The sequence below is a fragment of the Mirounga angustirostris genome, unplaced genomic scaffold (genome assembly GCF_029215605.1).
Source record: "Mirounga angustirostris isolate CCGP_5_RB_7025 unplaced genomic scaffold, mMirAng1.0.hap1 SCAF_10, whole genome shotgun sequence".
Classification (NCBI taxonomy): domain Eukaryota; kingdom Metazoa; phylum Chordata; class Mammalia; order Carnivora; family Phocidae; genus Mirounga; species Mirounga angustirostris.
In genome coordinates this window covers 50,925,171-50,941,713 of record NW_026991718.1, presented here as the reverse complement: position 1 = coordinate 50,941,713, position 16,543 = coordinate 50,925,171, and the positions used below count along the sequence as shown (strand labels likewise).

The 16,543-nt window shown below is 39.2% G+C and overlaps 2 protein-coding genes across 7 annotated transcripts in view; both read left to right on the top strand.

The window, feature by feature from the left end:
- Positions 1 to 16,543, top strand: part of ZNF638 (zinc finger protein 638) — a 128,953-nt gene that overhangs the window by 24,065 nt on the left and 88,345 nt on the right. The gene's annotated exons all lie outside the window — the stretch shown is intronic.
- On the top strand, positions 2,933 to 3,810 carry LOC123841384 (transcription factor BTF3-like). Its single transcript, XM_045870990.3, has one exon. It carries the CDS (start codon positions 2,942 to 2,944, stop codon positions 3,545 to 3,547), a length of 606 nt encoding a protein of 201 aa, XP_045726946.2. The 5' UTR covers positions 2,933 to 2,941; the 3' UTR covers positions 3,548 to 3,810.

Here is a 16,543-nt window from a genome sequence, read left to right as displayed (position 1 = left end):
CCCTCTGCCCCTCCCCTGACTCATGTGCACTCTCTCTCTCTCTTTCTAAAATAAATAAATCTTTAAAAAATAAAAAAAATTTTTCTTCTATAAATGAATTCAGCAAAGTAGCAGGATATAAAGTCAACACACAAAAATCAACTGCGTTTCTATATATGAACAACAAACGAACTGTAAAGGAAATTATAAAAAACAGTTCCATTTACCCCTCCTACACTGTTGGTGGGAATGCAAGCTGGTGCAGCCACTCTGGAAAACAGTATGGAGGTTCCTCAAAAAGTTGAAAATAGAGCTGCCATACGATCCAACAATTGCACTACTGGGTATTTACCCCAAAGATACAAAAGTAGGGATCCGAAGGGGTACGTGCACCCCGATGTTTATAGCAGCAATGTCCACAGTAGCCAAACTGTGGAAAGAGCCAAGATGTCCATCGACAGATGAATGGATAAAGAAGATGTGGTATATATATACAATGGAATATTATGCAGCCATCAAAAGGAATGAGATCTTGCCATTTGCAACGACGTGGATGGAACTGGAGGGTGTTATGCTGAGTGAAATAAGTCAATCAGAGAAAGACATGTATCATATGACCTCACTGATATGAGGAATTCTTAATCTCAGGAAACAAACTGAGGGTTGCTGGAGTGGGGGGTGGGTTGGGAGGGATGGGGTGACTGGGTGATAGACACTGGGGAGGGTATGTGCTCTGGTAAGCGCTGTGAATTGTGCTGTGACTGTTGAATCTCAGATCTGTACCTCTGAAACAAATAATGCAATATATGTTAAGAAAAAAAGAAGAAGAAGAAGATAGCAGGAGGGAAAGAATGAAGGGGGGGAAATCGGAGGGGGAGACAAACCACGAGAGATGATGGACTCTGAAAAACAAACTGAGGGTTCTAGAGGGGAAGGGGGTGGGAGGATGGGTTAGCCTGGTGATGGGTATTAAGGAGGGCACGTTCTGCATGGAGCACTGGGTGTTATGCACAAACAATGAATCATGGAACACTCACTACATCTAAAACTAATGATGTAATGTATGGTGATTAACATAACAATAAAAATTAAAAAAAAAACAGTTCCATTTACAATAGCATCAAAAACAACAAAATACTTAGGAATTCACTTAACCAAGGAGGTGAAAGATTTGTATAATGAGAACTATGAAACATTACTGAAAGAAATTAAAAGAAGACTCAAATAAATAAATTTTTCATGTTCATGGATTGGAAGACATCATATTGTTAAAATGTCATGCTACCCAAAATGATCTACACATCAGTGCAATCAAAATGCCAATGATGTTTTTTGCACAAACAGAAAAACACATCCTAAAATTCATATGAAATCTTAAGGGATCCCAAAGAGCCAAAATAATTTTAAAAAAGAATAAGAATCTGGAGGACTCACTTACTGATTTCAAAATTTACTGCAAAGCTACAGTAATCAAAACAGTGTGAAATTGGCATATACACAAACATATAGACCAATGGAATATAATAGAAGGTCTAGAAATAAACCTTCCTCTATGTGGTCAAATGATTTTTGACAACGGTGCCAAGATCATTCAATGGGGCAAGGACAGTCTCTTCAACAAATGATTCTGTGAAAACTGGATATCCACAATGCAAAAGGATGAAGTTGGGCCCTTACCTAACACCATATACAAAAATTAAATCAGAGTGGATCAAGGACCTAAATGTAAGACCTAAAGTAATAAAACTTTTAGAAGAAAACATATGACAAAGCTTTAAGACATTGGATTTGGCAATGATTTCTTGGATATGACCCCAAAAGCACAGGTAACAAGAGAAAAATAGACAAATTGGATTTCATAAAGATGAAAAAATTTTGTGCATCCGAAGACACTATCAACAGAGTAAAAAAGCAACCCGCAGAATGGGAGAAAATATATACAAATCATATGTCTGATAAAGGATTAATACCCAGAATATATATAAAACTAAAACTCAACAGCAGAAAACAAACAACCTGATTCAAAAATGGGCAAAGGACTTAGAAATTTTTTCAAAGAAGATATGTGAATGGCCAATAAACACATGAAAAGATACTCAACAGCACTAAGCATTAGGGAAACAAGTCAAAATGCATGGAGATTCTACTTCACACCCATTAGGATGGCTACAATAAAAAAAAGAGAGAGAGGAAACAACAAATAGGGACGCCTGGGTGGCTCAGTCAGTTAAACATCTGCCTTCAGCTCAGGTCGTGATCCCAGGGTCCTGGGATCGAGTCCTGCATCGGGCTGCCTGCTCCACAGGGAGTCTGCTTCTCCCTCTACCCTCCCCCGTTCGTGTGTGCACTCTCTCTCTCCCAAATAAATAAATAAAATCTTAAAAAAAAAAAAAAGAAAACAACAAATAGTGACAAGAATGTGGAGAAATTGGAACATTTGTGCAGAGTTGGTGGGAATGTAAACCGATATGGCTGCTGTAGAAAACAGTATGGTCGTTTTTCAAAAAAAATTTTTAATTACCATACGGCTGAGCAATTCTGCTTCTGGGTATATACCCAATTGAATTGAAAGCAAGGTCTTGAAGAGATATTTGTAAACCGATGTTCATAGCAACATTACTCACGGTAGCTAAAACATGGAAACAACCCAAGTGTCCATCAACAGATGAAGGGATAAGCAAAAAGTGATAGATATATACAATGGAATATTACTCAGCCTTAAAAAGGAAAGACATTCTGCATATGCTACAACCTGGACAAACCTTGAGGGCATTATATAAGTGAAATAAGCCAATCACAAAATGACAAAAACTGTATGATTCCACTTATACTAGATATTTAGAGTAGTCAAAATCACAAAGACGGAAAGTATAATGGTGGTTGCCAAGGATTAGGGGGAGGGGAGAAGGGGAATTATTGTTTAATAAGTAGAGAGTTTCCGTTCTACAAGATGAAAAGAGTTATGGAGATGGAGCTGCCATCTTGTGTCCCCACGTGTGTGTACCTAATCTCAGCTGGTCTGCCTGAGACCCCTGAGCGCCAACCCTATTCCCCCGTGCGGTCCCATTTCCACTCCAACAAGATGAAAGAAACTATCATGAACCAGGAGAAACTCGCCAAACTGCAAGCACAAGTGCGCATCGGTGGGAAAGGAACTGCTCGCCGAAAGAAGATGGTTCATAGAACGGCTACAGCAGATGATAAAAAACTTCAGTTCTCCTTAAAGAAGTTAGGGGTAAACAATATCTCTGGTATTGAAGAAGTGAATGTGTTCACAAACCAAGGAACAGTGATCCACTTTAACAACCCCAAAGTTCAGGCATCGCTGGCAGCGAACACTTTCACCATTCCAGGCCATGCTGAGACAAAGCAGCTGACAGAAATGCTACCCAGTATCTTAAACCAACTTGGTGCAGACAGTCTGACTAGTTTAAGAAGACTGGCTGAAGCTCTGCCCAAACAATCTGTGGATGGAAAAGCACCACTTGCTACTGGAGAGGATGATGATGATGAAGTTCCAGATCTTACGGAGAATTTTGATGAAGCTTCCAAGAATGAAGCAAACTGAATTGAGTCAACTTCTGAAGAAGGTAAAACTTGAAGAAGTTACTGGGAGCTCCTATTTTATATTATGACTGCTTTTTAAAATTTTGTTCATTGATCTGATAAAATGTAGATCTCTAATAAGCCCAAGCCCCTTGGACACTGCAGCTCTTTTCAGTTTTTGCTTATACACAATTCATTCTTTGCAGCTAATTAAGCTGAAGAAGCCTGGGAATAAAGTTTGAAACAAGGTTAATAAAGTTCTTTCCCTAGGGAAAAAAAAAAAGAGTTATGGAGATGGATGGTGGTGATGGTTGCACACAATATGAATGCATTAGTACCACTGAACTGTACCCTTAAAAATGGTTAAGATGGAGGGGGACACCTGGGTGGCTCAGTCAGTTAAGCATCTGACTCTTGATCTCAGCTCAGGTGTTGATCTTAGGATTGTGAGTTCAGGCCCCATTTTGGGCTCCATGCTGGGCGTGGGACCTACTTTAAAAAAATGGTTAAGACGGTAAAGTTTATGTTACGTGTATTTCACCACAATAAAAAAAAGAAAAGGGGCGCCTGGGTGGCTCAGTCGGTTAAGCGTCTGCCTTCGACTCAGGTCATGATCCTGGGGTCCTGGGATCGAGTCCTGCATCAGGCTCCCTGCTCTGCAGGGAGCCTGTTTCTCCCTCTCCCACTCCCCCTGCTTGTGTTCCCTTTCTTGCTGTGTCTCTTTCTGTCAAATAAAGAAATAAAATCTTTAAAAATAAATAAATAAATAAAAATATAGTATTTTCAAAAGCATCAGGAATAGCAGACAGCCTCCCCTTTTTTGTCCTGCCTGCCGCTCACTTTCAGTGTACTCAGTAAACTAATATCTCCTTTAAAAAAAAGCATCAGGAATATTAAATACATCTATCATAATGTGTATATACTATATGAATACATAAAGCCATAAAATATTATTGTGAGAAATTAAAGACCTTTTTTAAAAATTTTAAGTAGGCTCCACCTCCAACATGGGGCTCGAACTCACAACCCTGAGATTAAGAGTTGCATCCTCTACCTACTGAGCCAGCCAGGTGCCCCAAAATTAAAGAACTTCTGATTAAATGGAAGGATATACCATGTTTATGGATTGGAAGCCTCGGTATTGTAAAGATTTCACTTATCAAACTGATCTATTGAGTCAATGCAATCCCAACCCAAAGTCAATAAGTTTTTTTGAGAACTTGACAAGCTGATTCTAAAATGTACATGGAGGGGCGCCTGGATGGCTCAGTTGGTTAAGCAGCCAGCTCTTGATTTCTGCTCAGGTCATGATCTTGGGGTCCTGGGATCAAGCCCTGCATTGGGCTCTGCAGTCAGCAAGGAGTCTGCTTGAGGATTCTCTCTCTCCCTCTGCACCTCCCCCTGCTCTGTCTCATGCATGCACATTCTCTCTCTCTTTCTCTAAAATAAATAAATAAATCTTAAAGAAAAAAACCCACCCAAAGATAAAACAAAAAACTGTACATGAAAATGCAAAGGGCCTAAAAGGAGCCCCAACAATCTTCAATAGAGGAAAGACTAGCCGTGCTGGCTGTCAAGACTTATATAAAGCTGCAGTTATGAAAGTGAAATATTAATGGAAAGACAGAAAAATTAATCAATAGAATTGAATAGAGAGCCCAGAAACAGACGCCCATATATCCAGACACTTGATACATGACAAAGTTGACTCTAAAGAGAAGAGGAGGGGCGCCTGGGTGGCTCAGTTGGTTAAGCGACTGCCTTCAGCTCAGGTCATGATCCTGGAGTCCCGGGATCGAGTCCCGCATCGGGCTCCCTGCTCAGCAGGGAGTCTGCTTCTCCCTCTGACCCTCCTCCCTCTCATGCTCTCTGTCTCTCATTGTCTCTCTCGCGAATAAATAAAATCTTAAAAAAAAAAAAAAAGAGAGAAGAGGAAAAACGACTAATTTTTTCAGTAAATCGTGCTGAGACAATCATATTATTTTTTAAAGAAAGAAATAAAGATACAAAATTAAAAACCAAACCAAAACTTGACCCAAGTTCACACTATTAAAAAAATAATAATTCCAGTGGACGGTAGTTTTATTTTTTTTAAAGATTTTATTTATTTACTGACAGAGAGAGAGAGAAGAGAGCACAAGCAGGGGGAGCAGCAGAGGGAGAGGGAGAAACAGGGAGCCCGACGCGGGACTGGATCCCAGGACCCTGGGATCATGACCTGAGCCGAAAGCAGATGCTTAACCAACTGAGCCACCCAGGTGCCTCAAAGTAGATGGTAGTTTTAAATGTCAACAGCAAAACAATAAAGTTCCTGGGTGATAATATAGGGGAAATCTTCATAACCTTTTTACAGTAAAAGACTTTTTTTTTCCCAAATAGGATGCAAATAACACTAATTGTAAAGAGAAAAATAAATTGGACTACATTAAAATCAAAGTATTCTGTTCATCAGAAGGCACCATTAAAGACGTAAAAAGACAAGTCACAGTGAGGGAGATGTTAGTATTTGGAAAACTCTAATGGAGAGTACTAAACAATATATATACAGAATATAGAAAGAATGCTTACAAGTCAATAAGAAAAAGGTAAACAATCCAAAAGAAAAATAGGCAAGAGACTTAAATAGGACTTCACAAAAGCAGCTACCCAAATAGCCAGCACACATATACAAAGGTGCTTAGTGTCTTTAGTGACTAGGGAAATGCAAAGTAAACCTACCTTTCTTTTTCCCTCCCTCCCTCCCTTCCTCCCTTCCTCCCTCCCTTCCTTCCCAGATTCAGACCTGCTAAGGAATTATTACAGAGCAACAATAAAAAGAGATTACTCCTCACCAGGAATACTGTGGTAGTATCCTCTTGCTGGTATCCTCACATCAACTATTGCAAATCTTCAAGCCCTTTTCCACAGTGAATGATACCTGGCAATTACTAGCTGGAATGACCTTTTCAAAACATACATTTCATTATGATACTCTTTGGCTTAAATCCTTCCACAAAGACTGGTTAAGTAAATTGTAGGCTATCTCCATAAAATGAAGTATTCTGCGGTCACTAAAGAGAATGAGGTAGAGGGCGCCTGGGTGGCTCAGTCGGTTAAGTGTCTGCCTTCAGCTCAGGTCATGATCCCAGGATCCTGGGATGGAGCCCCACATCAGGCTCCTGCTCAGCAGGGAGTCTGCTTCTCCCTCTCCCTCTGCCTGCCACTCTGCCTACTTGTGCTGTCTCTCTCTCTGTCAAATAAATAAACAAAATCTTAAAAAAAAAAAAAAGAATGAGGTAGAGCTCTCTGTACTAATACAAAATAACCTCAAAGAATTATTGTTAAGTCACAAACAATGTGCAGAACAGCATGTTTAAAAATGGGTAAGGCGTTCTTGGGTGGCTCAGTCAGTCAGTTAAATGTCTAACTCTTGATTTCGGCTCAGGTCATGATCTCTTAAGATTTAACATTAAGTTTCCCTCCCTCTCCCTCTGCCCTCCCCCCCCCCCCCGCCGCCCTCTCTAAAAATAAAATAAAATAAAATAAAATAAAATAAAATAAAATAAAAGTAAAAATGGGTAGAGGAATAGATACAGTGAAATGTCATCACATATTCACTTAAGTTACTCAAAATCAACTAAAGCATATAGGTAAAAAGCCATTTTTCCCATATTGTGGGTATATATGCCATCCTGTAACAGTCTATGGAAATAGTGTCCAAATAATTTTAAGGGTTTTATTGACCATTTATAAAGAAGAATTATGCATAATACAGGAGACCAGCCAAATGAACAGTAGTGGTTTTCTTAACTGTTGTGTAGGATTATTTGTTTTAAGAGAGTGTCACACAAATTGCAGGATTTTTAATATATTTGGTCCTCACCCATGACATGCCAGAAGTTCCTGAGTTATTGGGTCAAGCAAAGAACCACCCTTACAGATCTTCAAACAGAAGAAAATACTATATGATTAAATGTATGATTGTAAGCCTTTGTTAATTACTTGTAAAATAAATATTCTTCCACTTTGTGACTTAATTTTTAACTTTTTAAAAAATATTGATATCTTTTGGGGCACCTGGGTGGCTCAGTCGTTAAGCGTCTGCTCAGGTCATGGTCCCACGGTCCTGGGATTGAGCCCCACATCAGGCTCCCTGCTCGGCGGGAAGCCTGCTTCTCCCTCTCCCACTCCCCCTGCTTGTGTTCCCTCTCTCTCTCTGAGTCTCTCTCTGTCAAATAAATAAATAAAATCTTAAAAAAAATTGATATTTTTTAATAAACAGTTCTAATTCTAAGTAGTGAAGTTCATTAATATTTCCTTTTATGGTTTGTGTTGTTTGTTGTGTAAGGAATTCTTTCCTATCCTGAGGGTGTAGAAGCATTTACCTATGTTTTTTGTAAAAGTTTTAACACTTTGCTTTTCACTTTCTTTTTTTTTTTTTTTTAAAGATTTTATTTATTTATTTATTTGACAGAGAGAGAGACAGGTGGGGCAGGGGTTGGGATCATTGCTGTCTCAAGTTGGCAACAGAGGAAAAAAAGAAGAAATAATATAAGGTCACAAGAAAGCTGAGTGGACAAGTAGAGGTCTTTGGGATTGATTATACAGAAGTGTGTATGCTGTATTTGATTAAAGAATTCAAGGACTTTTCAAAGATGAGTTTGACCCTAAGCAAGGCAGAAAAGCGGTTTGACCCCCCCTAGGGTGGGGGCACTCGAGCTTTATCTGGGTGTTAAGTTAGGCTCTCAGTTGCCAACACCAAGGAGCTGCCAGGAAATGTCCATGTGCCTATAGGATTCATCAGTCTTCTCCTGTGAGCCTCACCCTGAAGTGTTCCCCTGGCACTTGCCCCGTGTCCCCAGTGCCAGCCTGTCCCTCGTCCCTTCCAGAAAAGGGGAAGGAAGCCTTGAGGGGGAGACCAGCCCTGAGGAGGAAATAGGGTACTAATTTAAGAATTCTGATTTGATGCAATGTGTTACTGGATTAGACTAAGGAGACCCAGAATGAATTCAGCATGAACTGTCTTGCAACTGTTACAACTGTGAAAAGTCACACAGACTTCCCCCCCCTGCAGGGGCTTTCTGGGATAGCGTTCCTCAGAAAGGTTTTGTGCATAGCCAGCATTGGTCTGGGACTTCATAGATAGACTGGATTGTGCCCAGTTTTGGTTACCGCATTTTTAAAAAGATGGAGCTAAGTTTAGGAGCCCACAGAAGGTGATCAAAATGATCAAAAGCAGGCAAACTCTCAGCCCTAAGATGGGCATTGACATTTTCTCTGGAGCCCAGCCCAGGGGCGTTTGAAGTTTTCAGTAGCAATACTGCAAAAGACCACAAGATGGCAAAAGAGCTCTAAAATGCCTTTTTTTTTTTTTTAAAGGTAGATTTGGGAGAGGCGGTTCTTCCTGATGAAAACAAGGACAAGAAAGTTTAAGAATGTCTATATTTCTTTTTTTTTAAAAAGATTTTATTTATTTATTTAACACAGAGAGAGAGACAGCGAGAGAGGGAGCACAAGCAGGGGGAGTGGGAGAGGGAGAAGCAGGCTTCCCGCCGAGCAGGGAGCCCGATGTGGGGCTCGATCCCAGGACCCTGGGATCATGACCTGAGCCGAAGGCAGACGCTTAACGACTGAGCCACCCAGGTGCCCCAAGAATGTCTATATTTCAAAGGTTATATGATCAAAATACTTGCTCTGGCAAGTTTTTGCAACACTTACTTATAAGATGAATAAGGTCTGAGGATCTAATGTAAAACATGGTGCCTATAGTTGATAACACTGTATTGTATAATTGAAACTTGCCAAGAGAATACTTAATAAATGTTCTCATCGGGGCGCCTGGGTGGCTCAGTTGGTTAAGCGACTGCCTTCGGCTCAGGTCATGGTCCTGGAGTCCCGGGATCGAGTCCCGCATCGGGCTGCCTGCTCCTCCCTCTGACCCTCCTCCCTCTCCTGCTCTCTGTCTCTCATTCTCTCTCTCTCAAATAAATAAATAAATAAAATCTTTAAAAAAATAAAAAATAAATGTTCTCATCAAAAAATGTATATATGTAAAAAAGTGTATATATGTGTATGTGTATCGTGTGTGTATAGTTAATTAACACATCCATCACACATATATATCTATAAAGCTATATGTTAAGATGTCAGTATCACAAGCATATGGACTCAGCCAGGGACACTGTGTAACTACTTGGAACAGAACCCATTTACCAAACTGCGCTGGTCATCCAGCACAAGCAAAAAATAAACCTCTGTTGTGTTAATCTAAAAAAAAAGATACATAGATAGTGACAGATAACCAGATGGAAGAAATCCTTTCACAATTTATATGTATATCAGATCATCATGATGTATAAATATCTTACAATTTTATTCATAATAAAAATAAAGCTCTCACTAGAATTTAAATAAAAATCTGAAAAGGAAAAAAGCTAAAAAAATAAAGCTGTAAAAAAAGAGCAATACTGGTAGATGAGTTAAAGATTTCTCAGTCAGGGGCACCTGGGTGGTTCAGTCGTTAAGCATCTGCCTTCGGCTCAGGTCATGATCCCAGGGTCCTGGGATCGAGCCCCACATCAGGCTCCCTGCTCGGCAGGAAGCCTGCTTCTCTCTCTCCCACCCCCTCTGCTTGTGTTCCTGCTCTCGCTATCTCTCTCTCTGTCAAATAAATAAATAAAATCTTTAAAAAAAAAAAAAGATTTCTCAGATTTATCAGATACTTAACAGATACCAATATTGCCTCTTAGCTTTCTGCCTTTTTTTTTCTTTTTTCTGACCTCTGTCCTTCTGTCTCCTCCCACCAAGACATTCTAATATGAGGAAAGCAATATAATGTGATTAAGGGTGTGGGTTATGGAGCCCTACTGCTTGAGTTCACATAGAGGCCACCAGTTATTAACTATGTGACATTCAGCAAATTACTTAACTCTGGGCTTTGGTTCCTTTTTCCATGGAATGGGGATTATAACATTGTCCACTTCATTGAATTATTCTCAGGATTAAATGAATAATGTGTGTAAAATCTCTCAGAACAATGCCTGACAGATAAAACTGTTAAATTTTTATGGAATTAAAGTTTAAATTTTTTTCTATTAATTTACAGAATTACCTTGTTTTAACTCGTTAAGCAGATTAGTGAACTGTTTGAGGATTTTCTCTTGTTAAAAAACAAAAACAAAAACATCCAAATCAAATTTAGGTGCTTTGGTGGAGATGGTATTTTATAAACTTTTTTTTCTGTCAGTCATGTTTTCCTATTTCCCACCCTTAGATTAGTCACTGAAAAGAAGATGACAGGAATTGTATTTATTTATACAGTGGATTTTTATTAAAGGATGTAGGGTTGTTATATTCCCAGAAAATGAAATAAGAAAAAAAAAAAAACCCAGATTCAAGTAGGAAAGATTTTTATTTTTTAGATATTTTCTGTCTGAATAGAAGAAAGACCTTTTCAATAATCCAGAAGCTTTTATTTTAAAGGATACTGTGTTTTACTTACCTAACCATTTCAGGATCATATTAAAACTACCTACCAAGGAAATTTGACCCTTGTACATTCACTGTTCAGAAAACAAAACTTTTGGGGCTCCTGGATGGCTCAGTCGGTTAAGCGTCTGCCTTTGGCTCAGCTCATGATCCCAGAGTCTTGGGATCACCCCAGGTCATGATCCCAGAGTCCTGGGATCAAGCCCCAGGTTTGGCTCTTGCTCAGTGGGGAGCCTGCTTCTCCCTCTCCCTCTGCCTGCTTGTGCAAGCTCTCTCTCTCTGTCAAATAAATAAATAAAATCTTAAAAAAAAAAAAAGAAAACAAAACTTTTTAGGTAAAATACTTAAACTATCCAAAAGATATTGTACATATTCATATATTTTTTAATATAAAATTTATTTTACTATAACATGGAGTTTCAACTTACAACCCTGAGATCATGACCTGAGCTGAGATCTAGAGTGGAACACTTAACTGACTAAGCTGCCCAGGCGTCCCAAATTAACCTCTAGAGTTCAGATTCTCTAGAAAAGTTGAGCAGGAAGATGTCTTTTTCTTAGGCTTCTGCGATGTTACTGTTCCTTGTACTTTTTTCTTTCTGTGATTACTACTTAATCTCTTATTGGTTTGTCTTTGTCTGCTTTACTCTTCAGTGTTGGTGTGCATAAAATTCTGTCCTTGCCCCCTGATATCTGCATGGTAAGCTGCTTCACCTCCTTCAGGCTTTTACTGAATTGTGAGGCCTTCCTAGTCCATCCCTTTGTTTGTTTGTTTATTTATTTATTAAATTTTTTTATTTTTAAGTAATCTCTACATTCAACATGGGGCTCCAGTTTACAATCCCAAGATCAAGAGTTGCACGCTGTACTGACTGAGCTAGCCAGGAGCCCCCGAGTCCATCCCCTTTAAAATTTGATGTGCCTTTCTCCCACTCCCTCTCCCCTTTCACTGCTTCATTTTTCTCCAGAGCCCTTATTAGCACTGCCTTTCTCCAGCGGAAGCTAACTCCACAAGGACAGGGATTTTGTATGTCTTGTTCACTGTTGCATCCGTAGAGCTTAGAGGATAACTGGTGTGCACTAGACTTTAATAAATATTCATTGACTGAATGGAATGAATGAATCTCACTGAGGTTTCATTTTCATTTTCTTGATTATTAATGAGATTGAGTAGGTTTCTTTTTTTTTTTTTCAATTTTTATGTATTTTTTTTATTCTTATGTTAATCCCCATACATTACATCATTATTTTTAGATGAAGTGTTCCATGATTCATTGTTTGTGCATAACACCCAGTGCTCCATGCAGAATGTGCCCTCCTCAATACCCACCACCAGGCTAACCCATCCTCCCACCCCCCTCCCCTCTAGAACCCTGTTTGTTTTTCAGAGTCCATCGTCTCTCATGGTTCGTCTACCCCTCCGATTTCCCCTGCTTCATTCTTCCCCTCAGATTGAGTAGGTTTCTATTGGCTATTTATACTTCCCCATCTGTGAAATCCCTCACCATATCTTTTGCTTATTTTTTTTTAAGATTTTATTTATTTATTTATTTATTTATTTATTTATTTATTTGATAGAGAGCACAAGTAGGCAAAGAGGCAGGCAGAGGGAGAGAGAGAGAGAGAAGCAGGCTCCCCGCTGAGCAGTGAGCCCGACGTGGGGCTTGATCCCAGGACCCTGGAATCATGACCTGAGCCGAAGGCAGCCACTCAACTGACTGAGCCACCCAGGCGCCCCTCTTTTGCTCATTTTTCAATTGGGTCGTTTAACATTTCTTTGATTTTCAGGAATTCTTTATAAATCCAGATTGTAAGCCTTTGTTAATTACTTGTAAAATAAATATTCTTCCACTTTGTTACTTAATTTTTAACTTTTTAAAAAATATTGATATCTTTTAATAAACAGTTTTAATTCTAAGTAGGGAAGTTCATTGATACTTCCTTTTATGGTTTGTGTTGTTTGTTGTGTAAGGAATTCTTTCCTATCCTGAGGGTGTAGAAGCATTTACCTATGTTTTTTGTAAAAGTTTTAACGCTTTGCTTTTCACTTTCTTTTTTTTTTTTTTAAGATTTTATTTATTTATTTATTTGACAGAGAGAGAGAGAGACAGCGAGAGAGGGAACACAAGCAGGGGGAGTGGGAGAGGGAGAAGCAGGCTTCCCGCCAAGCAGGGAGCCTGATGCGGGGCTCGATCCCAGGACCCCGGGATCATGACCTGAGCGGAAGGCAGATGCTTAACCAGGTGCCCCTGCTTTTCACTTTCAAGTATCTAATGTACCTGAATGGATTTGGGGGTATGTTGTGAGGTGGGAGTCCATTTGTTTTTTCCATTTGGAAAGCCATCCTTTCCCCTGCTGGTCTGTATGCCACCTCTGTTTTATATAAATATAAATTGATATATAGATCTATATATACTTTCTGTCTATATTTCTATAGTTTCTGTAAATGCTTAGGTCTTTTTCTGAACTCTCTTTTTTTGTCCTATTAGTTTTTTGTTTATTTCTGCATAATGCCACACTTTTTTTTTTTTTTAACATATTATTAACTTTTAATGCCTCTTGATACCTGGTGGGGCAGTTCTCCCCTTCTTATTCTTCTTCCTTAGGAGAGTCTTAACTATGCTTGGCTCCTCATTCTTCCATACAGATTTTAGAATTAGCTTATCAGATTGTAAAAAAATGTGCAGTTGAGGTTTTGATTGAAATTCAGTTGAATTTATACATGTCTTTAGGGCAGAATTGCTATATATATGGTATTGAATGTTACTATCTATGAACATAGTATATAGCTCACATTTATTTAGATGTTCTTTTGTATCTTTCAGTAAAGTTTTATTATTTTGTCCACATGGAATCTTGAGATCTAGAGTCCCATGCTCTACCAACTGAGCCAACCAGGCACCCCTGTTAAACGATCTTATTAATTCTAGTTATTTATCTGCAGATTCCTTGGAGTTTCTGTGTACATAGTCATATCATCTTCAAAGAGTGATAATTCTTTTTTTTTTTTTAAAGATTTTTATTTATTTATTTGACAGAGAGAGAGATAGCAAGAGCAGGAACACAAGCAGGGGGAGTGGGAGAGGGAGAAGCAGGCTTCTTGCCAAGCAGGGAGCCCGATGTGGAACTCGATCCCAGGACCCTGGGATCATGACCTGAGCCGAAGGCAGACGCTTAACGACTGAGCCACCCAGGCGCCCCAAAGAATGATAATTCTATTTCTTTTTAAGCTTTATACCATTTTTGTTGGTCTTAACTCATTAGCTAGGAGCTCCAGTGTAATGCCAAGAAAAAGCAGGAGTAATGGGTATAGTGGGTTGAATAGTGTCCCTCAAAATTCATGGCCACTGGTAACTTTAGAATGTGACCTTATTTGGAAATTGGGTCTTTCCAGCCGTAACTAAGAAAGGAGATGAGATTGGACTGGATTAGGGTGGACCCTAAATATAATGAAGGCCTTCTGAGAAGAGGCAGAAAAGGACACAGACCAACACAAAAAGAAGGGGATGTGAAGGTAGAGGAGGAGACTGTAGTTATGCATCTACAAACCAAGAGGCAGAGGCAGAGGCAGAGGGAGAAGCAGGCTCCCTGCTGAGCAGGAAGCCGAATGCGGGACTCTATCCCAGGACCCTGGGATCATGACCTGAGCCAAAGGCAGACACTTAATTGACTGAGCCACCCAGGCGGCCCCCTTTTTTTTTTTTTTAAGATTTTATTTACTTGGTAGTATTTTTATTGGTTGGATGTACCATAGTTTGTTTAACTAATCCTTCCTTATTGGTGGATAATGTAGGATGTTGCAATGTTTTGTAATTACAAATAGTGTTCAGTGAATAATCTGGTATGTTTGTATAATTATGAGTACATCTATAGGATAAATCCCTAGTAGTGGAATTGCTGTTTCAAAGAGCATGTGTTTTTGTAAATTTGACAGATATTTGTCAAATTGCCTTCCATAGAGATCACAACAATTTACATTCCACATAGAAATATGCTGATTACGGGGCACCTGGGTGGCTCAGTCGTTAAGCGTCTGCCTTCGGCTCAGGTCATGATCCCAGGGTCCTGGGATGGAGCCCTGCATCGGACTCCCTGATCGGCGGGAAGCCTGCTTCTCCCTCTCCCACTCCCCCTCTTGTGTTCCCTCTCTCGCTGTGTCTCTTGTCAAATAAATAAATGAAATCTTAAAAAAAAAAAAAAAGAAAGAAAATATGCTGATTACCCACACTCTAACTAACATAGTCACACTTTTTGATCTATGCGAATCTGATGGGGGGGATATAGTATCTCTGTAGTTTCAATTTACATTTTCTTATGAGTTAAGTTGAACATTGTTGCATGTTTAATAGCCCTTCATACTTCTTTCATTGTCATATCTTTTGCCCATTTTACTATTGAGTTCTTTTATCTTATTTTATTTTAAAGATTTTAGATTTATTTATTTGACAGAGAGAGAGAGACAGCGAGAGAGGGAACACAAGCAGGGGGAGCGGGAGAGGGAGAAGCAGGCTCCCCGCTGAGCAGGGAGCCCCATGTGGGACTCGATCCCAGGACACTGGGATCATGACCTGAGCTGAAGGCAGACGCTTAGCTTAACCGACTGAGCCACCCAGGCGTCCCAGGTCTTTTTTCTTATTGATTTACAGGTCCTAGATAGGGGAACAAGTTCTTTGTAATATGAGTTATAAATATTTCCTAGAAAAATTAACTTTAATAATAATGTACTTTTAAAGTATTTTAAAATTTCTTTAATAATGTTTTTGACACTTTATGATTTTGTGTTGTTTTTTTTTTTTTGGTAAATCATTTCTTTTCTTGGTGCTTGTATGTAGTTGTGATAAGTGCCAGGGGTACCAGGCCAGAAAAAAATACAAATTCAGTATGCCCAAGGATTATATTTTCAAAGAATCCTTAATTTGGCAATGTTTAGTCAAAATCTGAGGGCTGTTAATATAATCTTTGTGTAACCCTGACTTAATAAGAAACATTTTCACCTTTTTTTCTCTAACAGTGATCAACATCTTTTTTATAAGTGTGGGGGGAAAAAAAACCACTTTACAGAATGATCTATGGCTTTATAAAGTGAAGATATTTATAAGCAAAAGAAAGAAATCAATATACATCCTAAGTTTCAGATAAAGTTTTAAATAGGCCTCTTTGTTAAGCTCCTTCACGCAATTTAACTGTTTTAGTCTTCGCCTCTGTCTTGGGGCATTTCTGAGGTGGGGAAGCATTGCTTATCTTCCCCTTGTCCCCCGTGTGCATTTCAGCTGGCTCATTATGATGTGGTATTCACCTCTGTCCAACCTAGAATCGGTTGGGGTGAAGCAGGAGGAGGCATGAGGGACATTGGCCCTTCAGACTATCCCAATTCTTTGGGTCTTCCTGGCCCCGGATCAGATCTCCCGTTTGTGTCTCCTTTACATTAGCTTGAGGCAGAACTTCCAGCTTTTGTAACCTACTAAGGTTAGTAATTATCTGACCCACGCCCATTTTGAGATCACTATCTCTGGGCAATAAAGAGATTTCTTTTCTTTCTTTCTTTTTTTTT

What these genes read in the sequence shown, in the direction of transcription:
- LOC123841384 (XM_045870990.3), top strand. Translation starts at nt 2,942, where the DNA reads ATGGAGATGGAGCTGCCATCTTGTGTCCCCACGTGTGTGTACCTAATC.